The sequence below is a fragment of the Poeciliopsis prolifica genome, unplaced genomic scaffold (assembly GCF_027474105.1).
Source record: "Poeciliopsis prolifica strain line A6 unplaced genomic scaffold, Auburn_PproV2 SCAFFOLD008, whole genome shotgun sequence".
In the NCBI taxonomy this organism is placed as follows: Eukaryota; Metazoa; Chordata; class Actinopteri; order Cyprinodontiformes; family Poeciliidae; genus Poeciliopsis; species Poeciliopsis prolifica.
The window spans coordinates 9501118-9517381 of NW_026562383.1; the positions used below are offsets into that span (position 1 = coordinate 9501118).

The 16264-nt window shown below is 44.4% G+C and overlaps 2 protein-coding genes across 2 annotated transcripts in view; one reads left to right on the top strand and one right to left on the bottom strand.

Moving 5' to 3' along the window:
* Positions 1 to 5262, top strand: part of LOC129361856 (protein unc-13 homolog A-like) — a 44441-nt gene extending 39179 nt beyond the window's left edge. The window contains exon 43 of the mRNA XM_055033014.1: positions 325 to 5262. Coding sequence (XP_054888989.1) covers positions 325 to 613 — 289 coding nt within the window. The 3' untranslated portion in view covers positions 614 to 5262. The remainder of the gene's footprint in view (positions 1 to 324) is intronic.
* A 2703-nt stretch (positions 5263 to 7965) lies between these two features.
* LOC129362089 (RNA-binding protein MEX3B-like) lies at positions 7966 to 16088 on the bottom strand. Its single transcript, XM_055033428.1, is given in 5 exon segments — positions 7966 to 11972; positions 11975 to 12296; positions 12376 to 12617; positions 14580 to 15152; positions 15697 to 16088. Coding segments are annotated over 4 exon segments (1962 nt in total). The 5' UTR covers positions 15088 to 15152; positions 15697 to 16088; the 3' UTR covers positions 7966 to 11082.
* Between the last annotated feature and the right edge of the window lie 176 nt (positions 16089 to 16264).

Consider the following 16264-nt stretch of genomic DNA (forward strand, 5'->3'; position numbering starts at 1 on the left):
ATCATCTTGCTTTGGCTGGACACTGAAAAAATACAAAATCTAACGAAGTATTATTGGTACATTTTCTTGTGGAAATATCTTAGGACACTTGAAATGAGTCAAAACTAACTTATACTTAACTTTCAACAAGATACTGACATTGGGAGATTATAGCTTGTACTTTTTCATCAATATTGGCTTAAATTAAGCTCCTATTTCTTGCTATAAAGTTACTAGTAAGTTAGTTTGAAACTATGTCAAAAATACGTGGTAATATTTTGTGTATTTGCAGTGCAGATAAGACAATCCATGGCTGAACATGTGAGGGTGTTTGCTGTTTTTCAGCTCGCTTGGCACTGAAGTGGGTCCGGAGAGCTACGAGCTGCAGGTGTGTGTGAAGGACTACTGCTTCGCCAGGGAAGACCGCACTGTGGGAATGGCCGTGCTGCAGGTGAATGACATAGTAAACAAGGGCAGCGTCACCTGCTGGCTGCCGCTGGGACGACGGGTCCACATGGACGAGACGGGCCTGACGGTGCTGCGCATCCTCTCTCAGCGCAACAACGACGACGTGGCCAAAGAATTTGTGAAGCTCAAGTCCGACCAGCGTTCAGCGGAAGAGGGCCGCAGCTGAGGCGGAGGAGGGCAACCCAAAAAAATAATAACAAAAAAAAAACGTGTGCACAAAAACACCAGAAACACACCCAACGAGGCGTCGTGTTACGCACACATAACAGCCGCGCATACATAGAAAACCACGTGCAATATACAAGCACACATGTGAAACTGCTCTACTGTACATATATCTGCATACATTATGCAACATCTACATTGTAATGTTATCAAACACTGGGGAAGTGAGTTTATATTGAAGAAAAAAAACAAAGACTTTATTTAATTTTGAATATTTCTGCATCTGCACTAAGCTCTAAGTTTATCGTTACTTAATCTCCCAACACTCTTTCTGCTACATCACACCTTTTATATGCTGTACAATTAGTTGTGATGAAAAGCAGCACAGAACCAACAACTAAACTATGTGAATAGTTTGACCACTTTGCACTTTTCCTTCTCTGCATCTTCAGGAGAGCCGTCCTCGTCATTAACTCATTAACTCCGTCTCTCTGCCCGTCTGTTTGCTTGTGTGTCTGACCGCGTTGTTCGCCATCCACAGTCTTCCTAAAATACAATGTGGTATGTGAGACATTCCTGCCAAATAAATCTCCCCCACCCCCCACAAAAAAGAAAAAAAAGAAAGAGAACACAAATCAGTGTCGAGGGGCGACATGTCTCTTAGTCTTTAACGTAAATGTATTAATGTCCTGCATGTTGACCCCAGGAACACTGTGACTCACCTCTCTATAACCCACCACCCCCAATCCTCTGATACACTATCTGTTTTGAGCATGGTGCAATGGTGCATATAATCGTGTGACAGCAAGGTTCTGACTAATGCTCATTGTTGCAGAGAGGACACACTGGCAGGGAAACCGTTCTGAGCCACAGCTGTGATGCGTTGAGTGAAGCAGAGCCTGTGGCCAGATAGCGCATCAAGTTAAACGGAGCAATACCCCGGCCCCCCTCTCACTCTAGAGTGCACATTAACCCCCTCCTTAAAAAAATAAAAAAGGGCTATAAGATCTGTGGACTGGATTGTCATTTTCACTAAAACATACTGTCAGTGCTTCTTTTGGCCGACTGAACACAAGATTCATCTCAGCTACCGAGCGTTGCAGAAGTATTTATACACGTTGGACTTTTCAGCATTTTTTTTTAATACACCCACAATATTTAATGCATTATATTTGAATTTGATGTCACAGATCAACACAACTTAGCCAATAACTGTAAACTGGAAAGAGACGGAAATGAGTTTTCTGCAAAGACGTTTAGAAACCACGTATTCTTTTCCTACCACCTTAAAATTCTGCAGGCTTTTTCGTCGGTCCATCCTCCCAATAAATATGAAGGAGTTTGAGAATGCAAAGTGACAAAACAATTTCAAGAGGCTTAAATAGTTTTTCAAGGCGCAGTAGCTGCAGCAGAAACTCCCTCATAAGCAGAGCCCCATACCGAAACTCCATCCAATAAGGCAATACTAGCTTATGAATCCATGAAACCCTCTGCTGTGTCTTCTCTTCATGTGTACATGCATGTGTGTGAAAGCGTTGGCGTGTCAGTCCGGGCGGATTGTCACTCCCAACTGTATGGGCTCTCTGATAGTGAGCAATATCTACACGCCCAAACTGTATGCACTGTCAATATTAGAAAACTACAAGAGCACCAAGGGCACGATCCACATCAAAGGAATGGGAAACTTATGATCGCATCTTTTTTGTGAATCACTGGGATATTTTCTTTACGGACTCATAAATTCCCATTCCTGTTGGAAGTGTATAATCTTGTTTTTTTTCTTTTTTTCTTTACTTTTACTTTTTTATTTATTTTCTACATACTTGCCTAAGGAAAGTGTCTTGATTTTGCAATTTCTTTAGGAAGAGTAAATCTCCGAGAACCAGAGCACTTTTTTAAAAAAAAAAGAATGAAGCCATTAAAGTCACCGCCAAGCATTTATAAAGTTTAAGTATTATTTTAAGTCGTAATGGTTAATAAATCGTTACCTTTTTTTGCAAAAAAAAAAAAAAAAGCAGACACTCATAGCCATAATCAAGCTCGCCTTGCAGTCTCTTTGTATCTCTAAATGTCAGTGACAGTGACTAAAGCCGCCCACACATTGGCCTGTTACATGTTGTCTTTACTTTGAGGCTAAAATCTACCAAATATAAATCCTGTGAATGTCACTTATCCTCAGCAGAGCGCTTTCTCTGCTCTTGTGAAATCTCAAACCGTGACTTGCTTAGAGACACCGACTCATGCCTTTGATTTAAGCCAACCGATTTCACTTGACTCATAAGAATATAAACACCCTACTGGGTTTCTCTGTGAATCTTTGGCAAAGCTTAAAGGAGAACTCCACTGATTTTTACACATCAAAAACCTTCCTGATTACCATATGAGAAAATGTGTTACTTTGTTGCGTGAAGTAACGCAGACATCCCCAACATATGTGTCTTTGGGATTTTTAAAGCGAGGTGCTGAGAGATTGCTGATAGTTCAGATTACATAATTTACACATTAAGCAGTACATAGTAAGCCCAACACAATAAACCTTCATAGAGGCAAATAATGAACAAAGACATCTGGAATGACGTACGCAACTGACAGATTATTTGGCCACAAGGGCTAAAACTAATGGCTAATCCAGGAGAGACTAAGACCGAAACCTGCTTCTACCTTTTTGAAATAACTGCCTTCAGCAAGCAATATTTAGCGAACCTCAAAGCCACCTTTATGTCGGGATTGGTTGTTTGCAACACAAGAAGTGGAGGTAAGAGAAGATTCACCAGGTATCATCTTCCTGTGTGAAACGTACGGAGACCTAAATAAGTTACGTAAAGCATTTCTAGTCAAAGTACCTGTTTTTCCTAGGCTCCTTGATGCATTGCAAGGATTTTCTTGTTGGTTCTCAGATCAGTGTTCTAACATGGAGCAAATGGTTTCTCACAGAGCAAACATGGACTGCAAAAAAAATGTAGGAAAATCAGCTTGATCACTTTAAATTGGATAGTTTCAGTCTGACTACCAGTACCTCTTATAAAGGCTGAGGAGAATGACATGAACCAATGGAAAAATGTAGTGTCCACATTCATGTTGCTTCCTTATCCATGTAATCCAATAGAAAATAATACACAGTTCAAAAGATCAATCCTGTTTCACTTTGGGTTCATGTTTAACACACAGCTACTGAAGGCACTGGTGATTATAGGTGCAGCAGCTGCAAACAATCAAAGAGTTGGCATGTTTAGTTAAAGAATCAAGAAGTTTAGCAAAATGTAAATTGGTTAAAAAAATAAAAATTCTCCTCACTGCCTACAAATGGCTTCCTGAACTTTACTGCAACTTCTGGTAGCTTACTGGACTTTGCAAACACAACCTGAGAGCCAACAGGACAAAGGTGGATTAAAGTAAAGCGTTAAAAAAAATCAGACATATTCCAATGTTTAAGTGAATGCTATTTCATAGATTTTTACATTGTTTTATAATGTCTTCATATGTGTTTCACTCAGGAAGATCCACGGTGGTGCACTGCCTCTTACCTCCACTTCCTGATTGTTTCCCTTCCCCAAGCAAATGTGGTGACAGTTTTGATGTTTGACAAATAGGAATCAAAAATATCTGCCACATTTTGAGGTTGTAGTTGTTTTAGAAAGGTGGAAGTTGTTTCAGAAAAGCAATTTTTATTGGAATAGCTGTAAGCTTTACTCTCCATTTATAATACATGATAAAACTATCATTTATTTACTGCAGTGAACTCTGACATTTTAACACATCACCTAAAAAATTCTGAACCTTTTCCATGGAGTTAGATTTTATTTATTTATTTTTTTTCCCTTATTTTTCAGAATTTCTAACATTAGCCAGACTAAATTGTTGTTGACTAAATCATTGCTTTGTTGGTCATGGGAGAAAAAAAAGAAAGAAAAACAAAGGATCTCTCTGCTCTGCTGCATCAGCTTGAATCATTTTTATTTATCCTTTTTTTTCCCTGTCTGCAGCAGACAACAAAACTAAAGTGCAGTGATAAATCGGTGGAGTGCTCCTGCAGGGGTCATGTGTTGCGTGTGACCCCAGGGCTCCAGACAAAAAAAAAACTTCCTGTTCAGTCTGGATCTGAAAAAGCAACAACAGCGGCAGGGGCCCTTCTGGACTCCTGCACACACTCACCGACCGACAACACGCACCTGCACACCGATCTCAGCTCAAGCACAAACATGGGCATGCGAGATGACACACATGCATGCATGCACGCAGACACAACTCTGTGGAGACCAATGACGCCCACCCTGTGAATAGAGTCAACTAAACTTGCATGATGGGAAACTTAATTGTGCCAGCACGTGTCTCTTTGATGTTATTTGACCTTTTTATCATTATTATTATTATTATTATTATTATTTTTGCTTACTGACTTGGTCTTACTTTCCCGAGCTGTGTAATAAGCCATCTGTGTGTTGTTTTGTTTTTCAAAAAAATAATAATAAAATGACAATAATCATGTTTCCAATTTGAATGTAGTGTGAACACAGAACTCGCATGAGAGAATTATTTTCTACTGAGGACGTTTGTAATTTGTTTCTTATCGTTATTGTTGTTGAAATGAGGACGAAGCGGAGCTAGAATGCAGCCTGATTGTGATCTGCTTCCTATTAAAAGGATGTTTTTGTGTCACAAACTAAACGTCTCCCTGTACCTTTACTTTGAAACTTTTTTTTTTATGTCACATCGTCAGATTTCTCTGTGCATCACAAATTGCGGCTGTCGACGGGGAAGAACAGGCGAAATGAAAACAGAAATAAAACCACTCACAAGTGATCATTGGGAAAGGAATCCCGACCAAAAGGACGAGATCCTGAACACAAACGTTTGAAATGAACTCCTCCAATCTAACATGGTAACGGAGGGGTGCAGCGTTTAGCCGCTGCTCTTCACCACAAAGGGGTTTACCTGTGGGTGTTCATCTGGTGATCGGGATACTTCCTGAGGGAGGGTTTCCAGACACATCCCACTGGAAGGAGATCTGAGCAGACCCAGAAGATCTGAAAAGTGTGGCGTGCATTTGTATTCAGCCATCCTTATTCATAAAAAAAAAAAAAATCCTTGCTACCAATTACCTCTAGGAGTAACCTCTTATAAATTATTTTCAATATAAGCCAAGAGTCACTGTAATGCTTAGATGAAACTGAATTGATTTGTACAGACACTGTCCATTCAGTTTGAGTAAAGTTGAGCCATGTCGCAAAGAAAAACTGGCAAAAGTTTTTTCCTCTAGCCATTCAAATCCATGAAGACTTGCAGTAGAGTGTAGTTTAAAACACTTGCCTCAGGTGGGCTGAACACCAAAGCATGCAGGGCTTCTAGGTCAGCGGTCTTCCCCTTGTCAAGGTCACAACACAACATTTAAGGATAAAAAAAAACACACATTGCTAATCCTATGTAATCAAAACATTCGACTTAATGCATTTTAGGTTCTCATATCTAAGTCACATTCATCCGACATGCAAATTATTTAATAGGAGTTCCCCTTATTGAATTGAAATACTAAGTTAAATGAGCTTTTTACACGAGTCATATTTCATATCTTTATGCTAATGAAGTGCTTCTGCAGACAACACACCCCTCCATTAAGCAGGCTTTGTTTTGGCTGCAGCTGTGCGTCTGCAAGGTTACACTGCCACCTGGTGGCTCCAGCTGCAGCTCCACGCTGGTTGCACCTCCACCCCATACTGCACCGCTTAGAAATAAAGACACGAGACACAAGCTGGTATTTTTTACAGTAAAAAAATGAAACCAAAAAACAAGACTTTATTAAAGAAGCATAAAAAATAAAACTCTTGATACATTTCTCATAACCGTTAAGTCAGCTCAAATTATACGCTTATACAATTTCTCCGGCTCACGGTTAAAAGGTCCATAAACTTTCAAATAAAATATATTTCAATTTTAAAATTTCTTCAATAATTTTTCTCATTTTGTTATAAATTGCCTATATGTAGTACACAGGAAATAAAGGAAAAAAAAAACAAAACAAAAAAAGAATAGTGGAAAATAAAACATAAAAATTTTGAAGTAATAAAAAGGGTCACATTATTGTCTGGGATATTTAGGTAAGCAAATAAAATCGTAAAAAATAAAACATGTAAAAACTTTTTTTGTTTTTCATCTTAAAAATTATTAGCTAATGCCGGGTGGCTTTGAAGACATGCAGATGGTTAACTTACAAATAATGATACATGTTCTTTAGAAACTACACTTATCTTCAATTAAGTCCTTTTTGCTTTTGAAAAACAAGATCCTGTTGATTGTATCCAGGGTATTTACACACACAGGTTAGGCCTGAAACCTAGTTCGCCGACGGTTTAAACATTTTGGTTCTGCATACAAAGAGAATTAAAGCAAAAAATAGGAGAGAGCAGGGGGCTTGAGGGGGAGTCTGTTACCCCCTTCCCTGGCACGGCTCTCTTAGCATCCCCCCTCTAATCACAAAAAGAAGGTCGGAGGTCACTGACTAGCATGCCTCAGGAAACCCTGTTTTCAAACCTTAAAGGAAGGAATTGGGGGATGGGGATACAATTAGCTAAAAAAATTAAAATAAAAAGAAAGAAAAAGAAAAAAAAACATTAAAAAGTCAATCTGAAAATAAAAAAAAATTTGTACCTTTTTAACATTTAAAATTACTGTACATCAACCCTAACATTTGCTCGTTGGCCAGAAAAAAACAAACAAAAAACCCTCAAAGATTTAACATGAAAACCCATCTGGCAGAATACAACAATTTATTCTTCAACACGTCAGCCTGGACAGTTTCAAAGAAAGGGCCTCAACAGACTCGCACCAGTCATCACATATGTGCTCATTCAGACGGCCCGGCATCTGGTCCCAGTTTGAAGACGCGAAACGACAGCAACGGATCCGACAGGAAGGGCGGGAACGCAACGAGAACGAGCGCAGGGGGAACCGTCGGGTCTATGGTGCACCCGGGGGCTGCTGGGGGGCATCGGGGTGGCGGTGGTTGTTGTTGTTCTGAGAAGTAAATGGCGGCCCCTCGCTGTAACGAGCGGGTTTGTTCGTCTCTGAGACTCAGTAGGGAGTTGCACCAAAGCACCATGGATAAGTCTTTGTATTGACTTATCAAGTTCCAGCTCCCGGGTTGCATTTTCTCCTGCAGTTAAAAAAAAAAACAAACATATATATATATATATATATATATATATATATATATATATATATGTGTGTGTGTGTGTGTGTGTGTGTGTGTGAATGCGAACCTTTCGAAAAGCAGCAAAGAACTGCAATCACGCTGAAACTAACTGGAGCACCAAAGAAGCATAACTTGTATAAATCACTGTTCGTCGTCTCTTTAAAAAATTAAAAACACAAACCCTGCAACCCGTCCTGGTCAGTGGGGAACGTCACACTACACACCAACAGGACCCGAATGAGATGAGCGCGCAGGGACGACTGGAAAACTGATTAAACATAAAAAAATAAAACCAGCAAAAAACATTCTGCAGCTGCTGGGATTGGAACACAAGAAGTGTCTGGAAGCCCTGGATGACCTAGCTACTAGCTGCCATAAAGGATAAGTTGATTCCTCCTATACGGTGTGAGCCTGAACATGTGTGATTATGTGTGTGTGCAGTCAGAGGAAGCCCTTGAGAATGTTTATTCTAGGTGTCATGGCTTGTCTCATTCTATGAGAGAGAGAAAACAAACAAAAGCAAAAGAAAGGGGGCCACCGAAACAGACTCCGCCGCCTGAAATGCAGCGTTTTTAACACTATAAGAGGCAGTTACTGCAAACTCGTTGAACTTTTTTCTTCTTTTTTTTTCCTCCAAGGGGAAAAAAAAAACCAAAAAAAAAAAACCACAAACACCAAACAGGACGCACCTGTCTTATTGGAGTAATGCTATGAAACACAGGACGAATCTCAAACTACTAACTATATAGTACACTACATTTTGTGGACAGTACAGCGCTGTATAGATAGATTTAACACATCTGGCTTCTTGGGCCCCTTTGGGGGAGTAATGGAACGTCGATGGGAATCAATCTGGGGTCCAGGGTTCGGTATAAGCATAAAACAAACAAGTGATGAGCTTTAGGTGCTTGGATACCGTGGCAGACGAGATCAAACGTTATACTAGAGAGCTTCTTGTTGCCAATTGGTAAGATTAATCACTTCAACCAGCCTCTATTGGGGTGAACCAGAACGCCTTGGAACTAAGCATCTAATAGGTATCGTTTTTCTACGTTGCTGTTTGTTCCAACTTATATTTTTAATTCATGAGATACGCGATCTGTAAAATACAATTGTTGAACATGAAATATGCCAGTGTACATCTACTTTTTACTTTAAACTTAATGGCTTTCTTAGTGTTTTCTCATTGCTTTCTTTTAATCATTAACCAACGTTGATCGTTCTAAAAATCACATGGAATGTTGATTACCGGGAAAATACATGAAGTTATGTCTACATAGTCTCAGTTTCTAAAATAAGAGCCATAAAGGCAGGCGACAAAATAAAAAATAAATACATTTAAAAAAAAAAAAAAGCAAAGATAAGAAAGGAGATGCAACTTATCTTTCCACTTATACGGGTTTTCTATGACTTTCATGCATGCGTCGTCAGCGGAGAGTTGGCTCCCCCTGGTTGCTGCTGAGAGAAGGGAGACTGTTCACATCCTTTGTGGGGGACTCCCCTCGAAATTAGAGGATTACCTGCGTTTTGATTGGCTATATGATGGCAAGAAGAAGAGCTCACCCAAGGCGGCATTAATGCAAAAACTGCTAGTAAATATGAAGCTTCAATGCTCCTTTGATAGACTTCAGTCAAGGCCAGCGTTAGTCACGATATTGATCTCTATTAACCTAAAAGGTTAACTGCCAACGTACGTCTCCAAAGACACAACACCTAGAGCTAACGTTCACCATCTGTTTATTTTATGCTTTTATCACGAAATAAGCCCCTCAAGACATCCATTTACTCCCATTCAAACCGTTCCATCTCCACCACCGCCCCCAAAAGGGGGAGGAGCCATTTGGGAGAGAAGGAAGTGGAGTGACGTTGAATCCATCTATAGGTACAACAGTGTCATCTGAGAGAGACAGCTTTGCTGTCTGAGAGGGGTGGAAGACGGAAACAGTAAGAGCTGTTTCTCTTTTTTGTTTTTCTTTTAACAAAGGGATTACAGTGCGTGAAAACAAATTCAAGCCCCTTGTTCGTCTTCTGCTAAATCGTATAGAACTTAACATTCTCATGTGACATCAAAGCCCTGTCTCGTCATAGAGTTCTAAACATGTCTTACCCACACACTATACAGACAAGAGTCAAACTACTAAAAGAAAAACAACAAAAAAATCCCACTAAAAACGAGTAGATTTAAGTGTAACAGACACGATTTGGATCAGACGAATGAAACGGCGCCCTCTCCAGGTGATGGCGCTCTGTCGCGATTGGGCATCATACTAACACAAACACGAGATGTGAACGGATTGTCAGGCAGTCTAAACATACAAACCGACCACAATCACAGGCCGTCAGCGTCGCTAAAAATGGTACATTTCTCACATATTACAGAATAATAAACAACCACACTAATTATGCGGCGAGGACTCATCCAAATTTCACCGAACGCGTTACCAAACTGAATCGAGGAGTATATTCCCAGTAATCATTTGGCTTATTTGACGGATGGCTAAGTATTGTGTGGCATTGAGAATTCATCCTGAAGAGGTTCCTCGAGAAGTGTAGTGTTTTCCAATAGGTGCCTGACAAACATGCCGACCTAAAAATAAAGAATGAGGATGTTCCAAGAACCATTTTCACTTTGTGTCACAAAAGGAATAAAAAAAAACTTTTTAGCATGAGCGAGCGAAAGAGAGCGGAGGACGATCGGGAGGTCGAGGGCGTTAAAATGAGGAGTAGAAAAGTGCAGGCCTCGTTGACAGCTTTATCGAAAAATATCTGTTAAGTACAAAAGTGTCAAAAGGAAAAAAGGCTGTGAGATAGAGAGAGAGCAAGAGAGAGAGAGAGAGAGAGAGAAAAGCAGGCAGAGATCTGAAGAAGCCAGAATGAAGACGCGTGGAGACGAACAGGCGGGCAGGCGGCCCGCGGGGGGGCCACTCCACGTCGAAATGAAGGCCTGAAGAGATATAAGACACTAGATTCCTTCCATAAGTTCACCGCTGAGAGACTGTCTGAGCCCCGACTGTCTGCAGACAAGTTTCAATCCACTTCCCTCGGAAAATAAGTCATTATTATTATTATTATTATTGGTATTATTCATCTTGACAGTTATCAGCAATATATCAACATCCGTAAAGTATCATCATCTCTATTAATGCATTTAATATGGTCCATCATCTGTGTGAAGGTTATTAGTGTGATTCCTTCCATTTCCTCCACCACAGCTGGTGCCCGTCTGCCTCCCCACCCCTACCCCACTACCTAACCCCGCTCCACCCACTCAGCTGCCCGTGGCATTAGGAGAAGATGCGGATGCACTGTGTGGTCGGAGTGTGGCAGACGGGGCATTCGGGTTCGGCCGACTGGCAGATTTGCCCCGCGCACTCCATGCAGAACAGGTTGTGGCCGCAAGGCACGAGGGCCGCCGTCACCTCGCTCTCGAAACACACAAAGCAGTCCCTGTTGACGCCGGGGCCGACGCCGACGAGTGCCGCCACCCCGGAGCTGCCTTTGAGGCGGCTCAGCATCCCGGAGGTGATGCCCACGTTGCTGCCGCCTCCCTCGGAGTCGGTGGGCGAGCCGCCGGGCAGGGACGAGGCCGAGCAGGAGGAGTAGCCGGTTGACGAGCCGCCGGAGCTGGAGCTAGACGCTCCCGAGAAGGAGCCGCCGCCCGTGCTGCCGGACTGCAGCCAAGAGAGAGTGCTGAGGGGGTCGCTCTGGGCGCGGCGGGCCAGCGGGTGGTCCAGTGGGCCCACGCCAGTCTCCTGAGGCAGAGTCGGAGACAGTCGCGGGGTGATGGCACCGCCGCTGAGGCCGCTGCTGTTGCGGCGCAAGGGCTGCTGCGGTTGAGAAGACGCGGAGGTCTTGCTCCCGGCTCCGCCGTTGACAAAAGGCGCCCAGATGTTGGAAGCACTGAACTCGAAGCCCAATTCGTCCGAGGATGCGAGTCCCGGGGTGGAGTCTCCTCCGAAGGTGAAGCCACCTCCGGCGCTGCTGGAGCCTGTGCTGAAAGGACTGGTGGGGCTGCCGCCCTCAGTGGGCTTCCTGTTGGAGCTGAAGCTGTCTGAGCTCATGCCGCCATTGTGCGTGTGATAAGCAACCGAAGAGGACATCTTCCGGCTGGAGGAGTGGTGCATGGACATGGGAAGAGATGGGGGTGGGGAGGGAGGGGGAGGGGGAGGGCAGGGTGGTGGTTTGTGGCTCTGGACCAGAGAGACGCTCCGAGCCCCCCGCTTAGGGAGCCAAGGCCTTCTAGGCTAACGTCAGTCCCGTTGGTGTGGAAGTCGTTGTCTCCCTGAAGGTCAACAAAGGTTCCAGTCCGGAGGGTAATGTGGGTCTCGATCTCCTCTCTCGCTCTGTCCACGTTCTCCGGCATTCCCGTCACCTCAAAGACGGGGTCTTTCTCTCGGCTCGGGGTCACAATGTAGGTGTGAGTCTGCTGCTGGATGCGCTTGATGGTTGCTCCTTTCGGCCCCACGACTAAACCAACCACTCTGTAGGGGACCCTCACCTGGATTGATAAAGAAAGACGTTATTCCAACCTTGATTTTAGCCATTTCTGTTCTGCAAGCCCCAGACAGATTCTGTACCTGAATGGTGGTCTGTCCCGGTAGGTGAGGAGGGCCCGGCAGAGAGCCTCCTCCGCCTGGCCCTCCAGCTTTGCAGCGAGACGCCCGGATCATGGAGAAATGCTCGGCTGCAGATACAATTTCACGCTTGGCCATTTCCACATCCTCCCTACGCCCCGTCACGATGAAGACCGGATCCTCTCCTCTGACTGGAGTCTTTATGTAGGTGTTTGTTTTGGCACGCAGGGCCTTGATCTTACAACCTGGAAAAATGAGAGCCACACAAACGTGTTTTACATCCACATTTCTCTTTGACCTAATGTATCTTTTATACATGTAAATAACAAAACAGCCTAATGTAACAAATGTCATGAAGTACTTGCTGAAACAGGGCTCAGAGTCTCAATCACAGTCTAAAAGGATCATTTTATACAATTATGCCAAATATCTATGCAAAAATGAATAAAAAAATAAATTAATTTAAAAAAAGCTCAATGAAACCAAAACAAGTTGCCACAATACAATCAATGTGATTCAGGCATTTATGAGTTCTTCAAAATTCAATAGATATCAACATTAGGTTACTTTCATTTCCACAAGCATGGAGTTTATTGGAAATCTAAACACTACAGACAGATTTTTTCTGTCAAATACCAAAACAGTGAGAAAACAGAGGCCTTGCAGTGTTGAAACGGTGATTTGTCTGATTTCCTATAAATAGGTTAAAGAGAGACAATACAACGAGACACATTACTTAGCGTCTTCAGAAGGATGATACAATTTTACAACTGTTATAATATGCGGTTTTTCAGGTCCATGTCCACAATTGCTCAATAAAAGCAAACAGCTTAAAATGTAAATTACTTACTTGCAATATATGTTTTAAATATATACATTTCCTAATATAAAAGTGCTGGACGTGGTTGTATAAATACACTACTGTTAGTAGAAAACAACACCTCTCTAAAATATGCCTGCAGTAAAAGCAACACTGGTAATCATTAAAAATAGTAAAATCAGTAGCAACAGTGATGCGTTTAAGTTGACTTGCTCCCACTGTATTAATGGCTTATATAAACACAAATACATGCCAGCTTCTTCCCCCCATTCATGTGGAAAAAGCTCCACTTCCGATTGTTTGATTGGATACTCAACTTCCATCAGGACTACCTGCCCGTCTGCCTTGTTTATGTCCTGCGCTGTCTAAAAACCGGCCATTACTGACAATCAAATGGAGCGAGCGCGATCATGGCAGCAGGTATTCGAGCTGTAAGCGAGGCAAAGCGTTAAAGCGGGCAGCTGCAGCAGCGTCTGTCATGTAATGTTGGCCTCGGCCGCTCCGCCGCTGCTCTGTGTCTTTAAATGCGAGGGCTTCGCCGACGCCGACCAATGGGACGCACGGAGCGTGATGTCATTCTGGGAAGCAGAAAGCATGGCTTTTTCAAACAAAGAGAACAATGCCGTAACGCTAGCGCGGCTGCGACGAAAATACCGAGCCCGAAACACACGTCCAGCCTCACTTCAGGTTACATGTTGATTAAAAGCCGTAAAGAAATGCTTTGTTGGTGGGGGGGAATACAAGGGGGTTCGGCTCGCAGGCGCTCGGCAGCATCGGCAGACAGCGCTGGGTGCAGGGCGTTTACACCGCCCAGTCCCGTGTTTTGTGCGCCTGCTTTGCCCCTGTTTTGAGCTTCGAATCCGCGCAGAAATCGCGATAACAAGGCGACATGGACACGTTCTCGCGTTCGAGGTGCGATGTCGGTGATGGAAGCGGTCGCTTTCTGTGCGCCGCGCACCAGCGGAGCGGGATTTCGCTACGTTTTCTTTGTTTGGTGCAAGCTTCTAGACACGTCCAGACTCCCGACAATCTGCCGCTTTGTCTGACCCTCTTCCACCCCTCCCCCTCCATCCATCCTCCTCATCATCATCAGCCACCCTCACTCTCCCACTCTCTTGTCAGATTATTGTCAAAATATTGAGGGAAAATAACAGCGGAAAACAGCCCAGATGTGCCTCTTTTTTTCCTTTTCTTTTTTGAGCCAGAGTCCCGCATTGTGCTATTAAAAACCAAAACAAGGCGATCGGAGAGGCATGCTTAAAGCGCTGAGGGGGTTTAAGTTCAGGGAGCCCCCCTCTCACCAGACAGCCACCCAAACAAAGAGCAAGCCAGACCCCGACACAAACACAAACACGCAATAATTACCATCATCCATCAACATTCCTACCTTGTCTCCCCACTATTTCAGCGACATGCTCGGAGCTGGGGACAGGCACACATTCAGTCATGTTCACGCTTCTTTTCCTGTTGCAGAGGACGGAGCTTTGTTCCCCGTGGAGCATGGAGTGGGACCCGGCCATGTGGTACCCGCCGGAGCCGTAGTACTCCGGAGACGGCGAGCAGGACGTCGGCGAGTCCCGGGACCCGCTGGGATGCTCCAGCATCTGCAAATCCACGTAGCCCCCTCCGCCCACGCCGTTGCAGCTCTCAGAGCCCGGACCCTGGGTCCCGTCCAGAGCGTCCACAAGCCCGTTGCCTCCACCGCCGCCGCCCCCACAGTCCACTTTATCCATGGCCATGAGTGACAGCTGGTCCAGGGCGAATCGGAGAACTTCTTGGTGGTCCTCATCCCGGGAGTCCTGGTCCGTCTCCCGGGGCAGAGCCACGCCACTGTGCTGGCTGCTGATCACCACGTCGTGGTCCATTATCTCGGGGTGAAATAAAGGGCTAGGCATAGTCTCTCCGTGGATCTCACATCAGATCACGGATGCCAGTTTGTTAGGAGTGATCTCACCTTCAGCTGGAAAAAAAACACACACACACACGAAAAAGAAAATGCATTAAAAATGGGGGGAGGAAAAAATAAGCAGTTTCTAATAAATATGTAAAACACGAGTGGAGGAGGGGGATGGGGGTACCAATCAACAGCAGCGAGCTCTACCAGTGTTGATCTGAGCGGCTTGCTTTGTCTGTTGTGGCAGCTTGTCTGACAACTGAGCCCATCCAGCAGGCTGCTTGTTGTCTTGCCCCAACACAAGTCAATCAAAGTATTTCTCAACATTAATGAAACTAGGAACGAGAGCCGTATCGCCTGTCCCCAACGCACGAGTCAGAGTAGTTAAAATAAAAAGGCAGAGAATGAGCAGACGCTGTTTTTAGCATACAGGAGAGAGCTAACAAGCTAGCTCCACAGTCGGCTCACAGTCACGTTGTCGACCCCTTTGTTTGGGAGCACCGCGGCTAGCTGCTTTAGCTGCGCTCTGCCAGTCGAACTTGTGCTCAATATAAAAAGGAGCCGTGTTGTTTTTTAAAATTAAACAAGCGCGGAAACATCACAAACTTACTTTATCTGACCGCTGATACCCTTTCTTCGCCTGTCGTTCAGTCTTGAGGGAAAGACGAGAAGCAGCAAGAAAGGAGGAGGAGATCAGTGCAGCGCAATGAGCTTAGCGCGACAGCTAACTAGCCGAGCTAAATGGGGGGCGTTGGAGAAGGGGGAAAAAACGTTAAAAAGCAAAAAGGGGGCACCGATGTTGTTTTGTCTTCCCGGACGGCCACGGCACGCTCCTAGGAGGGCCGCTGAGTCTTCATTCTCCGTCTCGTCAGTGAGAAGCGTGGCTGAAACCCGAGGCTGGGAGTTCCCTTTGAGTTATAAACCAGTGATTCTCTGCTCCGCTCGGTGCTGCCGCCTGACCCCGCTCGCTCCGCCGCCTTTGTCTCACCAGGCGTACGCCGCTCCGTCTGCCGCACACACGGCACTGACGTCAGCCGCGACACAACAATGGGTTCAGAGGCCACATGCAGCATCGACGCGCCGCTGGCCGCCGCTCCGGCTCCCGATATGCGACACTGATTTAATTTGTTGGGGGAATTGGTGTTTCACGCGTCCGGTTGCAGTGCGGGCCGATCGGA